Below are 19676 nucleotides of genomic sequence, written 5' to 3'. Positions count from 1 at the left end.
TCTCTGCTTAGATTACTGGGCTGGTGTATTTAGCTGGCTGCATTTCTCTGAGTTCACACTGCCTGCAGAGTTGCTGAATTCAAATTCATTGGCTTGGATCTTCTGAGGAGCGGTAATCATTGTCAGATTGCCACTCTGCTTGAATATTCCCCTACTGGACTCTGCTCCGCATTTCCTCTAGAACCTTCTGAGCTTGGCTTTCCCAGAAATGTGGGTGAGATTGATAAATAGGCAAGTGGGTAGAATGGGTGATGTGGGTTGAGGGTGTGGGCAGCTGTTGCATTTTGAATATCATAAAAGGGTCATTACATTGTGGAAGCTTTTAATGGATACAGGGAAAAGCTAAGCTTACAATTACTATTTATCATTATTATTACTACTTAACACTATTTATAAGGCTAACACAGGCTAATTTCTGCAAATGGTTAATAGAGAATCTTTATGCTCTGTTCACGGTTTTGTGCAAATATTAGGAAGGTGACTGGTTAAAGGCCAGGCAACAATTTTTTCCCCCAGTTTCTGACCTTTTTGATTACAAATATCATGTAAAGTTATTTGCTAGAAACTCAAAGTAAGGTCAAAAAGTAATATCTTAATGTAATGCAACTGATGATTGCTGTTTGTTTCACATATCACTGAATAAGTAGAAATTCGGCAGTTTGTAATCACCCTGATGCAGTAGTTGATTGGTGGAACTGGGGACAGATGGGGGAAGTGCTGAAGCAAGCAGATCTAGGAGGAGATTGGCCAAACTTGCCGTCGGGACAATCCTGCTGTAAGGAGGGTTGCCAGGATGAAAATGTTGTTAACAGAGAAAAGAGCTAATCAGCAAGTGTATACATGACAAGGCGGGAAGCAGACAACTATTTGAGCATTGTGTTTGTTAAGCTTAAGGCTGTTGCTGCAGCCGGACAAGGAAGGGGGGAAAAAAACAAAAATAAAAACAGCTGGAAAAACTCAGCAGGTCTGACAGCATCTGCGGAGAGGAACATAGTTGAAGTTTCGAGTCCGTATGACTCTTCATCAGAACTATTGAAATAGAGAGATGAGGTGAAGTATAAGCTGGTAGAGGGGTGTGAGACAGGTAGAGCTGGATAGAGGGCCAGTGATAGGCAGAGGCAAAGAAGAGATTGCCAAAGATTTCATAGACAAAATGTCAAAGGGGTGTTGACGGTGGTGATATTATCTAAGGAATGTGCTAATGGGGTCATTAAGGGTAGCAAGCAGGATGAGTAGCAGATGGCCCTAGTGGGGGTGAGATGGGGGGAAGGGATCGAAATGGGCTAAAAGGTGGAGGTAAAACAACAGATCGAAATAAATTCAAATATAGGTGGGAAAAGAAAAAGATATATTTTTAAATTATATATTATTGGAATGTGTGGGATTGGAAAGAGGGTGAGGATGGAGGAGAGAGGTCATGATCTAAAGTTGTTGAACTCAATATTAAGTTCAGAAGGCTGAAAAGTGCCTAGTCGGAAGATGAGGTGCTGTTCCTCCAGTTTGCATTGAGCTTCACTGGAATGTTGCAGCAGGCCAAGGACGGACATATGGGCATGAGAGCAGGGTGGCATGTTGAAATGGCAAGTGACAGGGAGGTCTGGGCCATGCTTGCGGACAGACCGAAGGTGTTCCGCAAAGTGGTCACCCAGTCTGCATTTGGTCTCTCCAATGTAGAGGAGACCGCATTGGGAGCAGCAAATGCAGTAGAATAAATTGAGGGAAGTGCAAGTGAAATGCTGCTTCACTTGAAAGGAGTGTTTGGGCACTTGGACGGTGAGGAAGGGTAAGTAATTTTGCACCTTCTGTGGTTGCATGGAAAGGTGCCGTGGGAGGCGGTTGAGATGTAGGGGGTGATGGAAGAGTGGACAAGGGTGTCCCGGAGGGAATGATCCCTGTGGAAAACCACCAGGTGGGGTGAAAGGAAGATATGTTTGGTGCTGGCATCATGCTGGAGTCGGCGGAAATGGAGGAGGATGATCCTTTGAATGCAGAGGCTGGTGGGGTGATAAGTGAGGACAAGGGGGACCCTGTCATGGTTCTGGGAGGGAGAGGAAGGTGTGAGGCTGTATGCGCGGGAGATGGGCCGGACACGGTTGAGGGCCCTGTCAACCACTGTGGGTGGAAAACCTCAGTTAAGGAAGAAGGAAGACGGAAGACATGCTGGAGGAACTGTATTGGAAAGTGGCATCATCAGAACAGATGCGACGGAGGCGAAGGAACTGAGAGAATGGGTTGGAGTCCTTATAGGAAGCGGGGTGTGAGGAGCCGTAGTCGAGGTAGCTGTAGGAGTTGGTAGGCTTGTAATGAATATTGGTGGACAGTCTATCGCCAGAAATTGAGACTGAGAGGTCAAGGAAGGGAAGGGAAGTGTCAGTGATGGACCATGTGAAAGTGATGGAGAGGTGGAAATTGGATGTAAAATTAATATATTTTTCCAGATCCAGACGAGAGCATGAAGCGGCACCAAAGCAGTCATTGATGTATCGTTAGGCCAGCATTCATTGCCCATCCCTAATTGCCCTTGAGAAGCTGGTGGTGAGCTTGAACTCCTCCATCCCCACCCCCTTTCTGTTTCTTCCCCCTTCCTTTTGTTTTTTCCAATAATTTATATAGATTTTTCTTTTCCCACCTATTTCCATTATTTTTAAATCTTTTATGCTCCCCCGCCCCCACTAGAGCTATACCTTGAGTGCCCTACCATCCATTCTTAATTAGCACATTCGTTTAGATAATATCACCAACTTCAACACCTCTGTGTTCTTTTGTTCTTTTGTCTGTGACATCTTTTGATGATCTGCTCCTATCACTGCTTGTCTGTCCCTACAACCACACCACCCCCCTCTCCACTTCTCTCCCCCCACCCCACCACCAACCACCAGCGCCCCCCCCACCCCACCCCCACCTTAAACCAGCTTATATTTCACCCCTTTCCTTGGATTCACCTAGTTCTGTTGAAGGGTCATGAGGACTCGAAACATCAACTCTTCTTCTCCACCAATGCTACCAGACCTGCTGAGTTTTTCCAGGTAATTCTGTTTTTGTTTTGGATTTCCAGCATCCGCAGTTTTTTGTTTTTATTTTTTTTTCCCACTATGTTGATAGTGGGGGATTCAGTGATGGTAATGCCATTAAGTGTCAAGTGCGGCAATGGCTAGTATTTCTCTTGTTGGAGATGGTCATTGTCTGGCACTTGTGTGGCGTGAATGTTACTTGCCACTTGTCAGCCCAAGCCTGTCCAGGTCTTACTGCATTTGGATATAGACTACTTCAGTATCTGAGGAATCACGAATGGTGCTAAACATTGTGGAATCATTAGGGAACAACCCCACTTCTGACCTTATGATGGATGGAAGGTCATTGATGAAGCAGCTGAAGACGGTTGGCATCAGACACTACCCTGAAGAACTCCTGCAATGATCACAGAATCACAGAATTTTAATGGCACAGAAGGAGGCCTTTCAGCCCATCATATCTGCACCAGCTCTCCAAATGAGCATTATGACCTAGTGCCATTGCCCTGCCTTTCCCCCATACCCTTTTGCATTGTTTCTATGCCCTCTTGAATGCCTCGATTTAATCTGATCCACCATATTTCCAGGTAGTGCATTCCAGGCTCAAACCATTTGTTGTGTGAAAAAGATTTTTCTCACATCACATTTGCTTCTTTTGCAAATCACTTTAAATCTGTGCCCTCTCATTCTTGGTCCTTTTACGAGTGTGAACAGCTTCTCCCTATCTACACTGTCCAGCCCCCATATGATTTTGAACATCTCTATCAAATTTCCCCTTAGCCACCTCCTCTCCAAGGAGAACAGTCCCAACCTTTACAATCTACACTCATAGCTAAAGTTTCTCATCCCTGGAACCATTCTTGTAAACCTCTTCAGCACTCTCTCCAATGTGTTCACATCCTTCCTATAATGTGGTGCCTGGAACTGTACACAATACTCCAGCTGAGGTCTAACGAATGTCTTAGATAAATTCAGCACAACTTCCCTGCTCTTATAATCTATGCTCCTATTAATAAAGCCCAGGATACTATATGCTTTATTAACTGCTCTCTCCACATGTCCTGCCACCTTCAACGGTCTGAGCACATATACACCCAAGTATTTCTGCTCCTGCACCCCCTTCAAAATTTCACCCCTCATTTTATATTTTCTGTCCATGTTCTTCCTACCAAAATGGATCACCTTACACTTCTCCTCATTGAAGTTTATCTGCCACTTATCTGCCCACTCCACCAACTTGACTACGTCCTCTTGAAGTTTCACACCTCGCAGTTCACAACACTCCCAAGCTTCATATCATCCGCAACTTTGAAATTATCCCCTGCACATCAAGTTCTGGATCATTTATATATATCAGGAAAAGCTAGGGTACCAATACTGACACCCAGGGAACTACACACAAACCTTCCTCCAGCCTGAAAAATATCCATTGACCATTAATCTCTGCTCCCTATCTTTCAGCCAATTTTGTATCCACATTGCTACTGTCCCTTTTACTCCAAGAGCAATAACATTTCTCAAGTCTGTTGTTTGGCATTGTATTAAATGTCTTTTGAAAGTCCATGTACAACAAGCAACAGCATTAGCCTCATCGACCTTTTCTGTTACCTCTTTAAAAAACTCCAGCAAGTTAGTTAAACATGATTTCCCCTTTAGAAATCCATGCAGGCTATTCCTTATCAACCCATATTTTTCCATGATGTCCTGGAACTGAGATGATTGACCTCCAACAACCACAACCTTTATGCTAGGTATGGCTAACCAAGTTTTGTCCCCGATTTCCACTGACCCCAGTTATGTTGGGGCTCCTTGATGCCACACTCGGTCAAATGCTCCCTTGATGTCAAGGGCAGTTACCCTTACCTCACCTTGGAAGTTCAGCTCTTTTGTCCATGTTTGAACGAAGGCTGCAATGAGGTCAGGAGTTGAGTGACACTAGCGGAACCCAAACTGAGCATTAGTGAGCAGTTTATTGCTAAGCAAATGCTGCTTGATAGCACTGTTGATAACCCCTTCCACCGGCTTTACTAATGAAGAAGAGTAGACAGATGGGGCGGTAATTGGCCAGGTTGAATTTGCCAGTTTTTTGTGTACAGGGCATACCTGGGCAATTTAAAACATTGATGGGTAGATGCCCATGTTGTAGCTGTACTGAAACAGCTTAGCTAGGGGCACAGCAAGTTCTGGAGCATAAGTTTTCAGTACTATTGCCGTAATATTGTCAGGGACCATAGCCTTTGCACTATCCTGTGCCTTCAGCCATTTCTTAATATCATGTGGAGCGAATTGGATTGGCTGAAGACTGGCATCTGTGATGCTGGGGACCACTGGAGGAGGCTGAGATGGATCATCCACTTGGCACTTCGGGATGACATTTGTTGCAAATGCTTCAGCCTTATCTTTTGCACAGATGTGCTGGGCTCCCATGTCATTGAGGATGTTATTGTATCAAACCGCTATAAAGTCTCAAAAAAAGGAATGAAAATGGACAGACCAACCGGCATCGACCAAGGCACCGAAAATGACAAATGCAAACTCAGCCCTGTCGACCCTGTCAAGTCCTCCTTACGAACACCTAGGGGCTAGTTCCAAAGTTGGGAGAGCTGTCTCTCACAGACTAATCAAGCACAGCCTGACGGAGTCATCCTCGCAGAATCATATCTTATAGATAATGTCTCAGACTCCGCCATCACCATTCCTGGGTATGTCCTGTCCCACCAGCAAGACAGACTCAGCAAAGGTGGCAGCACAGTGGTATACAGCTGGGAAGAAGTTGCCTTGGGCATCCTCAATGTCGACTCCAGAGCCCATGTAGTCTCATGGCATCAGGTCAAACATGGGCAAGGAAAGTTCCTACTGATTACCTCGTATTGCCCTCCCTCAGCTGATGAATCAGTGCATCTCCATGTTGAACACCAACTGGAGGAAGCACTGAGGGTGACAAGGGTGCAGAATGTCTGTGTGGGGGACATCAATGCCCATCACCAAGAGTGGCTTGGTAGCACCACTACTGACTGAGCCCTAAAGGATAAAGCTTCTAGACTGGGTCTACGGCAGGTAGTGAAGGAACCAACAAGAAGGAAACATACTTCACCTCATCCGCACCAACCTGCCTGCTGCAGGTGCATCTGTCCATGACAGTATTGTTAGGTGGAGCCCATCAAGTCTCATGACATCAGGTCAAACATGGGCATGAGGTGCTGTGGGCCATCAGCAGCAGCAGAATTGTATTCAAACACAATCTGTAGCCTCATAGCCTGGCATATCCTCCCACTCTACCATTACCATCAAGTCAGGGTATCAGCCCTGGTTCAATGAAGAGTGCAAAAGGGCATGTCAGGAGCAGCGCCAGGCATACACCAAAAAATGAGGCGTCAACCTGATGAAGCTATAACACAGGACTACTTGTGTGCCAAACAGCATAAGCGGCAAGTGATAGACAGAGCTAAGCAATCCCACAACCAATAGATCAGATCTAAGCTCTGCAGTCCTGCCACATCCAGTCGTGAATGGTGGTGTAAAATTAAATAACTCACTGGAGGAGGAGGCTCCACAAATATCCCCATCCTCAATGATGGGGTAGCCCAGCACATCAGTGCAAAAGATAAGGCTGAAGCATTTGTTACAATCTTCAACCAGAAGTGCCGAGTGGATGTTCTATCTCTGCCTCTCTGGAGGCCCTCAGCATCCCAGTTGCCAGTCTTCAGCTAATTCGATTCACTCCACGTGATATTGAGAAACGGCTGAAGGCACTGGATACTACAAAGGCAATGGGCCCTGACAACATTCCAGCAATAGTACTGAAGACATGTGTTCCAGAACTTGCCATGCCCCTAGCCATGCTGTTCCAGTAAGCTACAACACTGGATCTACCCAGCTGTATGGAAGATTGCCCCGATATGTCCTGTACACAAAAAGCAGGACAAATCCAACCTGGCCAATTACCGTCCCATCAGTGAAGTTATGGAAGGGGTCATCACCAGTGCTATCAAGCAGTACTTACTTAGCAATAACCTGCTCATTGATGTCCAGTTTGTGTTCCAACCAGGCCACTCAATTCCTGGCCTCATTACTGTCTTGGTTCAAACATGGAAAAAAGAGCTGAACTCCTGCAGTGAGGTGAGAGTAACTGCCCTTAACATGAAGGCCACATTTGATGGAGTCAAACTGGAGTCAATGGGAATCAGGGGGAAAACTCTCCCCTAGCAAAAAGGAAGTTGGTTTTGGTTGTTGGAGGTCAGTCATCTCAGCTCCAGGATATCACTGCAGGAATTCCTCTGGGTAGTGTCTTCAGCCCAACCACTTTCAGTTGCTTCATCAATGACCTTCCTTCCATCATAAGGTCAGAAGTGGGGATGTTCGCTGACGATTGCACAATGTTCAGCACCATTCGTGACTTGTCAGACACTGAAGCAGTTCACATTCAAATGCAGCAAGACCTGGACAATATCCAGGCTTGGGCTGACAAGTGGCAAGTAACATTTGTGCCACGCAAGTTCCATGCAATGAGCCTTTCCAATGAGAGAGAATCTAACCATCACCCCTTGACGTTCAATGGCATTACCATCACTGAATTCCCCACTGTCAACATTTTGGAGGTTACCATTGACCAGAAACTGAACTGGACTAGCCATATAAATACTATGCCTTAAAGAGCAGGTCAGAGGCTAGGAATCCTACAATGAGTAACTCATCTCCTGACTTCCCAAAGCCTGTCCACCACCTACAAGGCACAAGTCAGGAATATGATGGAATACGCCCCACTTGCCTGGATGAGTGCAGCTGCCACAACATTCAAAAAGCTTGACACTGTCCTGGACAAAGCAGCCCACTTGATTAGCACCACATCCACAAACATTCACTCCCTCCATCACTGACGCACAGTAGCAGCAGTGTACTATTTACAAGATGCTCTGCAGGAATTTACCAAGGTTCCTTAGGCAGCACCTTCCAAAATCATGACCACCACCACCTAGGAGGACAAGGACAGCAGATAGGTGGGAACAGCACCAGCTGGAAGTTCCCCTCCAAGTCAGTCAGCATCCTGACTTAGAAATATATCGCTGTTTCTCTACTGTCACTGGGTCAAAATCCTGGAACTCCCTTCCTAACAGCACTGTGGATGTACCTACACCACATAGACTGCAGTGGTTCAAGAAGGCAACTCGCCACTACCTTCTCAACAGCAATTAGGGATGAGTAATAAATGCTGGTCCAGCCAGCAAAGCCCACATCCCGTGAATGAATAAAAACAATAAGGATGGGGATATTTGTGGAGCCTCCTCCTCCAGTGAGTTGTTTAATTGTCCACCACCATCCACAACTAGACACGGCAGGACTGCAGAGCTTAGATCTGCTCCATTGTTTGTGGAATCGCTTAGCTCTGTCTATCACTTGCTGCTTATGCTGTTTGGCATGCAAGTAATCCTGTGTTGTAGCTTCACTAGGATGACACCTCATTTTAGATATGCCTGGTGCTGCAACTGGCATGCCCTCTTGCACACTTCATTGAGTCAGGGTTGTTCCCCCGGCTTTATGGTAATGATAGAGTGGGGGGATATGCCAGGCCATAAGGTAACAGATTATGGCTGCTGCTGCTGATGGCCCACTGCATCTCATGGTTGCCCAGTCTTTAGTTGCTGGATCTGTTCAAAATCTATCCCATTTTGCACAATGGTAGTGATACATAACACGATGGAGGGTATCCTTGAAGTGAATCCGGGACTTCATCTCCACAAGAACTTTGCGGTGGTCACTCCTACTGACACTGTCATGGACAGATGCACCTGTGGCAGGCAGGTGAGGATGATGTCAAATATGCTTTCCCCTCTTGTTGATTCCCTCACCACCTGCCACAGACGATGTCCTTTAGGACTCAGCCAGCTTGGTCTGTAGTGGTGATACTGAGCCATTCTTGGTGATAGACAATGAAGTCCCCAGTCAGCGTACATTCTGTGCCCTTGCCACCATCAGTGCTTCCTCCATGTGGTGTTCAACATGGAGGAATATTGATTCATCAGCTGAGGGGGGGATGGCATGTGGTAATCAGCAGGAGGTTTCCTTGCCAGTGTTTGACCTGATGCCATGAGACTTGATAGGGTCCTGAGTTAATACTGAGAATCTTAGGACAAAGCCCTCCAGACTGTATACCACTGTGTCGCCATATCTGTTGGTTCTGCCCTGCTTTTGGAACTGGACATACCCAGAGATGGCGATAGTAGTATCTGGGACATTGTCTGTTGGCTATGATTCCATGAGTACGACTATGTCAGGCTTGACTAGCCACAGCTCTTCTAATTTTGACACAGGGCCCCAGATGTTAATAAGGACGGCTTTGCAGGATCGTAAGAGCTGAGTTTGCCTTTGTCGTTTCTGGTGCCTCGGTCAATACTGCATGGTCCGTCCAGTTTCATTCCTTTTTTGAGACTTTTTAAGCGGCTCGATACAACTGAGTGGCTTGCTAGGCCATTTCAAAGGGCATTTAACAGTCAGACACATTGCTAAGGGTCTGGAGTCACATGTAGGCCAGACCAGGTAAGGAAGGCAGATTTCCTTCCCTAATGGACATTAGGAAGCCAGATGGGTTTTTACAACAATCATAATCATCATTGGACTTTTAATTCCAGATTTTTATTGGTCAAAATCCATCTGCCATGGTAGTATTTGAACCTGGATCTCCAGGGCATTAGCTTGTTTCTCTGGATTACTAGTCCAGTGACAGTAACACTACATCACCACCTCTCTGGGTCAGGTCGGGAGCGTAGTTGGGTCTGGTCGGGGGTTGGTCAGGTAGTCAGGGTGGTAGTTGGGATGCTCAGGTGGACGGGAGGTTGTTGTGTCGCCTGTGGGGCAGTCGGGTTGGAATGGCGGTCAGGTGGTTGACAGGTAGTCGGGTGGTCGGAGAATACTTGGGTCTGGTCTGGGGTGGTCTGGGGGCTCGGGTCTGATCGGGGTGGTAGTCAGCTGGACGGGGGAAAGAGTACTTGGTCAAAAAGGGTAGTCAGGTTATTGGCAGGGTAGTCGGGGGTGCTCATTGTGTAGCTACTCAGAAGTTCGACTAAGTTTTAATTTGTATAACATTTCCTGGGTAACTGTCCAGGCAAGTCCCTTAGAACTTCCCAAAGCCTCCGACCTAACTCAGAGCTGGAAACATTCACGGAGGATCCTGGGAAGCAGGTGAATTGTCCAGCGGAAGTTGAAATTTGCCAAGCAATCCCCACATAGGTTAGCTCATCAGGCCTTCCACAGGATTCTAATGTCTATCTGTGTCATACATCTGGTCTTCAATGATCCGGTGATAGGAAGAATAGGCCCTATGAGTTTTATGCTTGTATTTGAAATTCTACTCCATGGTGTGTGACTTTAGGTTTGGAGATCAGCATAATTTGAAATATTTATGTAGGCATCAGAAATCCATTTCCAAATTGTGAGAAATTGCAAAGAATTTGATCTAAAACAAAAGCAAAATATCATGGGTGTTGGAAAGTAGAAATAAAAATAGAAAATGCCGAAAATACTCAGCAGGTCATGCAGCATCTGTGGAGAGAGAAAAACAGCTAACATTTCAGATCAATTACCTTTCATCAAAATTTCAAAACAAATGTTGTTCTGATGAAAGAATTTGATCTGCTTTTGAATATTTGTGTTTTGAATAGTAGAAAGTAGTGCAAAGGGATTTGTTCCACTCGAGTTCAATGTCGCGATTAGATGCATATGCTGGAGTCAAATGCGTTTAAAATTCATTTCAATTCTATCAGGCCTTTTCAGATTTGAATGGTAGGTAACAGAGATCCCAGCTTATTTGATTCTTTTTCGTCAATTTGTACTGACAGATCAAAACTAAGAATTCACAAGAAGCAGATGGAGTGAGGGATAGCCAAGGAAAACACATGCCAAGCTGGACAAAGCAGGACAGAGTGGGTGCCAAGCTGGGTAATGCAGCAAAATAAGCCATTTGTGACATTTAAATATTCAAAAAAAGCATAACCATGGGATATTAACCAAGATCTATATTAAACTCTCCTTACAGAAGCATGGGTTTTCACTAAGAACACCAAAGTAACTCAGGTATGGTGCTTACCTGTAAAGCTGTTCAAAAATGTTCTTTGGAAGGAAATTGAAGAAAGTATATTTCGTAGTTCTTATTTTGTTGCTCAAGTAGTCTTTCATTAACCTTTCTGAATCTTTGGCAAACTTTCTATTATTTGGAAAGATAATTCTTTGGTTGCTTAAAACCGATGAGCATTGCTCCTTGGCTGGAGAATTCAGTGATGATGATGATAACAGCGGTGTTGTTTCAGAGATGCCACTGGCTTGTTGCTGCTGGAAGCGGAACCTAATCCATTCTATAGAGTGTGCCATTATTCATTGGATCACTTTTCCATTTTCAGTTGTATGGTTTGATGTTAGACTATGAACTATAACCTTTTGTTAAAACAGAAACCACATTAGGTATTCAATATGAGCTAAGCAATAACTGATGGGAGTCCAGTGGATGTAATTGAAAACAGCAAAAGACTGAAAAACAGTCAGGGTTATTAATCTGATTATAGCTGTGTTAACTTAAGTATTTTTGCAATAAATTCTTGATCAGCTGGGGTCTAGTGGAGCTGAAGGCAGGGCCTAACATATTTCAAAAGCAGCACTTCAAAAGTTGTATTCAAGGCAACCCTGTTATTATTTTTAAAATGTATTTGTAAGGCCTCATAATCAAGGCCACAGATGGCATTACCGAGAATGAAATACTTTTTCTTGTTATTCTTATTTCATGTTTTGTATTGAAGCATTCTAGGCTCAGGATTCAGTGCAATGTTAAATTTTCTCTATCATAATCTAACTTCAATGCAGTACTGAATTTTTTTACAAAAGTGAGGCATTTTATATCCTTTCTGGTTTCCTGCAGTGAAACTGAAAAATGACAGTTGATATAAAAAGGTAGTTTATTGCTGTGGAACTATGCATGTTTTGAAATTAGCTTACACTGGCCCAAGATCAATATACTTGGGATCATGGACAGGTAAATTAAAGAAAAACACCTCGCTAACATCATGAGGTTGTTCATGTTACCTTGCCAGAGTAACCATTCACGTTTGAGCCTCAAAAAGCTTTTGGAACATGAGCGTTCACCAAAGAGGCTAATCTTATTCTCAGTCGAAGTCTGAACAGACAATTGCAGAAGAGATTTCTGGATGGGAATCAAGAACAGAAACTGGAAGTCTGATGGTTTTCTTTTCTCCAACCCAGGGATGCTGAGGCCAGGAGGTAGCAACCATACTGTCAATGCCGGCTAACTCAGTATAGACTAGTTGACAAAGAAGCTGTTTGCACACCCCATTCCCTATTTATTAATCACTGGTGTTTATTTAACGCTGACTCTAAAGCTAGCATACAATATCTCTGTAGGAGATAGCTCATCCCCATCATGTACTGGTGGAGAAGTGGCACACACTTTAACTCGGGTTATCATGATTTCCTGTTGAAAGCAAGGTGCCATAATGCAAAATACAAATTTGTCTGCAGTTCCTCTTTAAATAACTAACTTAAAAAGTAATTGTAAAGCACTGTGAAAGGTTTCAATTTATGTAAATATATTAAATGAATGTCTGTGGAGTGGAACCAAGAGAGGCTCACATTAGAATGAAGAAAATTCAATTTTCAAGCTTGAATTGAATCCTCTGAATCTAGTAACTGTTGAGTACTGTTTTTTGACTAGCTATGTGAAGATAATTCCTATTTGCAGGCATGAATAACTTGAGTTTTTTCAATAAGATTGGTAATTGGCTGTTCCGATAATCTAATAGTATACTAGTCTCAATATCGGAAGTAACAGAATGGTAACTTTCTGAAAAATGCATTATGTGTAAGCATTTCAATGTATCTTGGACACAGTTGTATTGAAGAGAGGATTTGATAGTTAGATATGGGACATAGAACAATATGATCTTGCACAAAGAATCTATAAATAAGTATGAGAAAAAATTAAAATTGATTTTTTTGTGCCCATCTCGGTAAAGTCTAATGAAAAGGAATTGATCGGTTTCTACTTTTTTGCGCTGTCAACTACAATACAGCTACATACAGTAAAGCCTGCTGTCTTCCCCAAACTCTGTACCAGTAAGACAGTTCTAATACTAACAACCCTAATAGTTCTAAAAAGGCAAAAATCAATAGGCCCCAAAAATGTTTACAGGGATCACAACTTGGAAACACACACCCTTTCCTTCTGATGCAGGCTAACTGATGCCAACTTTCTCTCTCTGACAGAACACAGGCTTTATTGCTAACTGTATTCAAAAATTTGATGAATAGGATTTGTTTTCTTTATTCTTTCATGGGATGCGGGTGTCACTGGCAGGGCTAGCATTTGTTGCCCATCCCCAATTTCCCTTGAACTGAGTGGCTTGCTAGGCCATTTCAGAGAGCAGTTAAGAGTCAACTGCTTTGCCATGGGTCTGAAGCCACATTTAGGCCATGATGTGGCAGACTGCCTTCCATAAAAGGACATTATTGAACCAGATGGGTTTTTTTTACAACAATCATTGATAGTTAATTATTTTTCCTTAAATTCACTAAGTAACATTTTTCACTCAAATGAAAAAAATGTCAAATCAGTGACAATAAATACATTCAAAAAGGAACTACAAGGGTAAATCTACCGATCCCATGTTGTTGCTGATGAAGTGTTGTGCTGGAAGGGTTGGAGAAGTGGCTACCAGACTGCAGTACTGATTTTTCCACATGCTTTCCCTTTGAGCAAAACTGTCTTCTGGGACCATGTAATTGATGAATTTACTAGTCAAATTCTGAGTAACAAAGATTTCATTAATAAGAGTTGAAGGTGGGTGTCAAAGGAAAAGATATGCAGCACCAAGATAGACAGATAACAAATGTTCAGAGAATTAGGAATGAACACAATGGTATTTTATACACCAAGGTCTGAATTATGGTTTTTTTTTGTGAATACCGATCAGAGTGAAATCTACTCTTTCACCCTATGCCATCCCCAAAACTATAGGCAACATAATGTAAGTGTGGTTATTAGATGATGTTAGAATTACAACATACTTTCAAATATTAACTGTTTGGGCAGCATGCAAGAAAAAATTTAAAAGATAATAAACTTTTATGGAGGTTAATTATTACTCTTCCAGTTGCAGTCTATAGTTAGCTTGGTGAAAGCCAGGATTTTCCGGCCCAGTTGTGGCTGGTCCCCCAAAGGGGATGCATCGGGCCAGCCAAAAGTCCAATGACTTCGGTAGGACTGGAAGATCCTGATGGTGGGTGGGCTGAAAAATCCCACCCAGGACCTATGGAGAAAATTCTTCATATTTGTTCATGGATGTGGGTAGCACTGGCTAGACAAGTATTTACCGCTCATCCCAATTGCCCTGGAGAAATAGGGTTTTTCTTCATTGGAAACATAGAGTAAAATATCTATTTATAATGGGCGTTACCTGGGGAACTATGTAATCTATATCTAAAAGGAGAACTGGAAAAGAAATAGATCAGTAAGTTGGAAGTTGCCATGAGTTTGCAAGAACTATTTGCTGAGGGAACAAAAGGAATATCAACAAATTCCCATAATCACCTCCTCCCTTTCTAGAAAGCATTTATAATTGTTGCATGAGGTAGCAGGGGAGTGTATTAAATTATAAGCTGCCAGAAGTGTACTCTCACATAATACTGCATGTACAATGCTATTGTCATGGACAAACTACTATGTATAAAATACAGATTTACAATATCTTTTGAGTTCCGTCATGGTTTAATTGGTAAAGTAGTTACATGAGGTAATATATTATAGGAGAGGTATGTTTTGTACATGTTTATTTTACCTTTATTACCCTTTGGAATACATTAACCTGCCTCTATAACATATTCACCCCACAAAAATAACAAAACACAAATGTTATTAGGCAATAATAATTGACAATGCCTATGTACATTCAGGAGTTGTACAATCCCAGTGATAATTTTGGTAAGAACAGAGCAAGCTGGATTTAAACCCATGAATATTAAGGCTGGACACCTGGATCTCTTTTTTCAAATTTAGGTATGGAGAACATGAATCATCTTCCCAGGTATGAATTTACAAGGATTACAGATCATTGGGGAGTTTCCATACTTTCTGTAAGTCACAAGTGGAACTTTTCAAATTACTTTCTAAACAATTAGTAGGATGATAGGAGGGGGCGACATCACTTGTCACAACCTGTGACGCAATTGACTTGGACAGGAGAAATGAAATTGTAACATACCTGCCTTCCTAACTATACAGGGAAAATATTTTATGGCAGCATTTTTACAGCAAGAGCAGAGACGATGGGCTGGATTTTTTCTCCCAAAGCAGGTAGATAAAGCTGGGAAATTTCCTGGCTGGTGCAAAGTGCCCAAAATGGCACAATTTTCATTCTAGGGGTGTGGACGGTTGCAGGTGCAGAATGCAATTGGGCCTGTTGTCCCCAGATGCAGATCAAAAGCAGCCACAGGGGTGCCGAACGCCAAGGCGGACTGTTTAAAAGGCTCTCCTTGGTTTTGTTTTGTTAAATATTAGGCACTCTAGTCCTCACCCCTCACACATTATCACCCTCCCCACCCACTCCCCATGCCTGATCCATGCCAACTATTGTTTCCACTCAACCCCATGGCCCCTTATAATCTCCATGCCAACTCCTACTCCTCAGACACCTCCATGGTCCCTTTTACCCCAGTGAAAAACTCATGCCTCCCATTATCGTGTTTTGCCCTTATAGCCTCCATGCTAATTCACCCAATATCCACCATGGACAGACCTCAGGAGCTATGTTGAGGTGAAATAAAATAAATATCTATTACAGATTTAACTATAATAAACACGCACTCCAGCAGAATTTTCCGGCCCCATCGTGGCGGGACCCTCTGCGGGAGATTTAGCAGCCCAGCCAAAAGTCCATTGGCTTTCAGCGGGACCGGATGATCCTGGCGGTGGGCGGGACTGGAAAATCCCACCCTCCTATTCATGAAAATCCATTCAGAACTTTAAAAGTCCATGTACTTAATTCCTTATCAAAACAAACAGGCTTGTATTCATAACCCCACATCAAAGACAGCTAATCATTTAATATCCTCTTTGAGCTGTCACTCAAACTGGAACTTACAACCCCTTGCTGGTATAATTGTAGGTTGTGGAAAGCAGCATAGCATTAATAATGATATAATGCCCTTGGGGTAATATCAACAAATAACTAATGTAACTACTAGAACAGACTTTTTCACTGACACAGGCAGACAGTTTTTTTTTATTTTTAAAGGGTTGGAAATTTAATTAACTTGACACTTCTACATACATCATCTGTTCTTCATGAGCATTTATGGGTCCTCCTTAAATTTGTGACCCCACACCCTGCAGGATGAAGCCCTTGCTACAGTGAAAATGGGGTCTATTTGAACTCAGCACTCAGTTCAATTGGCCCAACTGAGTTCGGGTTTCCCTGCTTGTTTGAGTCATGCCCTGCCTCCTTTCCCCTACCAGTGAAAATAAGATCTGTTGGAACTGGGGCAGGACTTCTGGGTCGGGGGGGTCCCAACCACTATTTTTAAAAGGTCCACAGAGTCTCCGTGAATCTGCAAAAATCAGCCCAATATCTCCAAATAGAAACAGGCCATTGAAAAACTTGCACAGAGCCTAAGAAAACCTGGCATCAAGTTCCATCAAGGTTGAAGACACACCACAGGGACACATCATCCCCCTTCAACCTGAAAGCACCCTCATGATTCAGTACATGTTATTTTCAAAACAACAACACAATTTCTAAATTTGCAGATGACATCAAATTAAGGGGTGGGGTGGGGTGGGGTCCGGGGAAGATAGTCAACACTGAGGAGGACCGTAACAAATACATGAGGGCATTAATAAACTTGCAGAATGGGCAAACAATTAGCAAGTGTTGATCAACACAGATAAATGTGGGGTAGTACATTTCAGTGGGAAGAATAGGATGGTCACGTATTTACTTGGAAGCTGCAAGTCTAGGTGAGGTAGAGGAGCAAAGTGATCTCGGAATACAAATACATCAATCATTAAAAGTTGAGCTGGTTAGCAAGGCTGTTAAAAAAAACAAATCGAGCACTAGATTTGGGCAGAATTTTCTGCCTTCTGGGCGCGCGGGCCCGACCCAATCTCTGGTGGGCAGGGAGCCGATCCCTGCCGGAGAAGCGGGCCCCATTTTAAGTGGGCGGGCCAATTAAGGCCCATCCAGCGTGATGTCCGGTGGGAAGCGCAATGCGCTTCCTGTGCGGGCGGGGGGGATTCCCCAAATACGAAAGAGCGCACATCTCCCTGAGGCTAAGTGCTGCCTCAGGGAGATCGCTGACAGCTGTGAAAACATTAAAAATAGAAAAAAAAACCTTAACATGTCCCCCTCATATGACAATGTCACATGAGATGGGACATGTTCATAAATTTCATGAAAACTTTATCAATGTTTTTAAATCCCTACATGAAACCTCATCCCGTCGGTGGATAACGTTTCATGTTTTTTCTATTCCTCACCAGGGGTTCCTGGCCTGCCCACCAGCCTTAAGGTTGGATGGGCAGGTCCTTTAATTGTTTTAATGATCCTGTCAATGGCCTCAATTTTTTTAAAATTCAGCATCAAAAGAAACTTGTTAAAAATATTTTTTGTGAAAAAAATGGTCAGAACATTTAGAAAAGTGATCCATATTTGTAATGATGGTATGTTGGGTACACTTGAACCTCTAGTAAGCCCAGTCTATGTCTCACTGCAAATTTTACACATTGCATCAACTATTTTCAGGATTGTTTCTCAGTCATCACATTTTATGGGTCTGTGCCAGCTTTTTGAAGTTGATGACCAGCTTCTTCTCATTTTTGAGACTGACGTTATATGAAATTAATGAGTAGACTGCACATAATCTAGTAATTTCTGAGTCAGGCAGCATAATGTTGAAATATCTAGTGCAACTCTCAATCTATCTTGTGTTCCTTGGTGCCCTTAAGGCACAGCATTTTATCAAACAAGATACCTTAAAAGGTACTAAGATATTATAAACATGCTGCTATTTGTTAATGCTGAGCAGACCCACTCATCCAAAACCACTGACTGAAAGAAATGGTGCAGCAGATATCAATACCACCTTCAGCTTGCAGCTTCCAGCTCTTCTGCAACATACCATGATTTCTGAACATAAACACTGTCACTTTCTAAATAGAGCAGCGAAGGGTCCAACAATTATTAATGACATCAATCCCAAATGTGTTTATGTTGATAAGAAAATAATGATCCTCCTGCAATGCAGAAACACATGGATGGACTGTAGTTCTATATCAGATTATCCCATTTCTAATCTTGCCGCAATCACTATTGATCTGCAGCGTGCTACTCGTGTGCACTGTTTTGTCAAGAGAAAAAGTATTGCCTTTAGCTATTCATATACCCTGCAGCCTAGCTTTTCCTCCTTACAAGCCCAATTTTGAGAATACTGAACAACCTTCTAGGATGGTAATTTTCCACAATAATTTAAATTTGGGAAAATTATAGGTTAGCCATTGCAAAATATCAAAACCTAATACAACCATGTGCTCCCCTCCTCTATTACTTAGACAGACACTAGTGGGTAATAACCTTTGAAATTGTATCTAGTTCTTTAGCAATGCACAAAAATTTTTGTACATGCAAAGCTAAACCTGCTAAATGTACAGCAAGCGCAGGTTAGCCGAGACTTGAATTCTGAGCGGTAAGCAGCAACCAGTATTGAATAGTGAACAAGAGTCCTCAGCTGTAGGAAAAGCCTATCTAGTAACATTCATTGATGAAAAATATAAAACATGAGAAATGGGTACAACAAATAGGACTATAATTGTTCTATTTTGCACACAACAGCAGACAAAGATTTTTTTTAAAAAAAACTTCCCAGTAGGCAACAAGGCAGTAGAATTAGAATATATAATCCAAACTCTGCAATTTTAATATAATGAATATAAAGCCCTCAACTGAACAATAGGATGCTGACTGTTAATGACAGATGTCACATACTATACGGTGTCAGATACAATTCTCTTAACAAAATATTACATCAGGAATTGAACTATTATTTTTCTACTTGTTTATTTCTTCCTGATCACCCATTGTTCTTGAATGCAATATTTGCTAGCTATATCTTCCACCAGTAGTCTGACCAGCAGGGCTAGATTTCTGTGGAGAAAGATATTGGAGCAAAGATTATGATTTTCATTCTCGAGATGGGAATTGAGAGTCGGGCCATTTCCCGATGTTGCAAACCTGCATCCTGCCTGGCAATGCCCGTTCATGCTATTTTCATGGAGGATTGGCGAGGATGAGGCCACTGCCTCCCAAAGCAGGCCCAAGGTGGAAATGGGTGAAGGCAAACTAAAGGCTCCATTCACTAGGACATCATCCCAGTTCTGTAAATGAATATTAGGCTCCAAAGCACAGCTGTGTCAACAAAGCCTCTAGAGTGGAGTAAAAGCCTTTTTAAGCAGTGGAACAGATGCCCATCTGCTCCACTACTTCAAAAGGATAAACAGATGATTGGACTATCAAAAAAGGCATCCCCAGGTGAAATTAACACACTAAAATCTTAAGGCAGGATTTTTGCCTCCGAAGTAGGTAGCTCACATTGGGAAATATCTCAACTCAGCAGATT

At 42.9% G+C, this 19676-nt stretch overlaps 1 protein-coding gene across 4 annotated transcripts in view; it reads right to left on the bottom strand.

Annotated features, from left to right (window-relative positions):
- Positions 1-19676, bottom strand: part of atp10b (ATPase phospholipid transporting 10B) — a 364284-nt gene that overhangs the window by 130243 nt on the left and 214365 nt on the right. For 3 of the 4 annotated variants that reach the window (XR_005943877.1, XM_041194601.1, XM_041194600.1), the window contains exon 4: positions 11092-11435. The exons of the other annotated variant lie outside the window; for it this stretch is intronic. Coding sequence is in view for 2 of the 3 variants with exons in the window: in XM_041194601.1 (XP_041050535.1) it covers positions 11092-11372 (281 nt within the window). In the remaining variant the exon portion in view is untranslated. The remainder of the gene's footprint in view (positions 1-11091; positions 11436-19676) is intronic. 4 annotated transcript variants of the gene reach the window in all.

The sequence above is a fragment of the Carcharodon carcharias genome, chromosome 8, assembly GCF_017639515.1.
Source record: "Carcharodon carcharias isolate sCarCar2 chromosome 8, sCarCar2.pri, whole genome shotgun sequence".
Classification (NCBI taxonomy): Eukaryota; Metazoa; Chordata; class Chondrichthyes; order Lamniformes; family Lamnidae; genus Carcharodon; species Carcharodon carcharias.
This window is presented reverse-complemented; position numbering and strand designations above follow the sequence as displayed.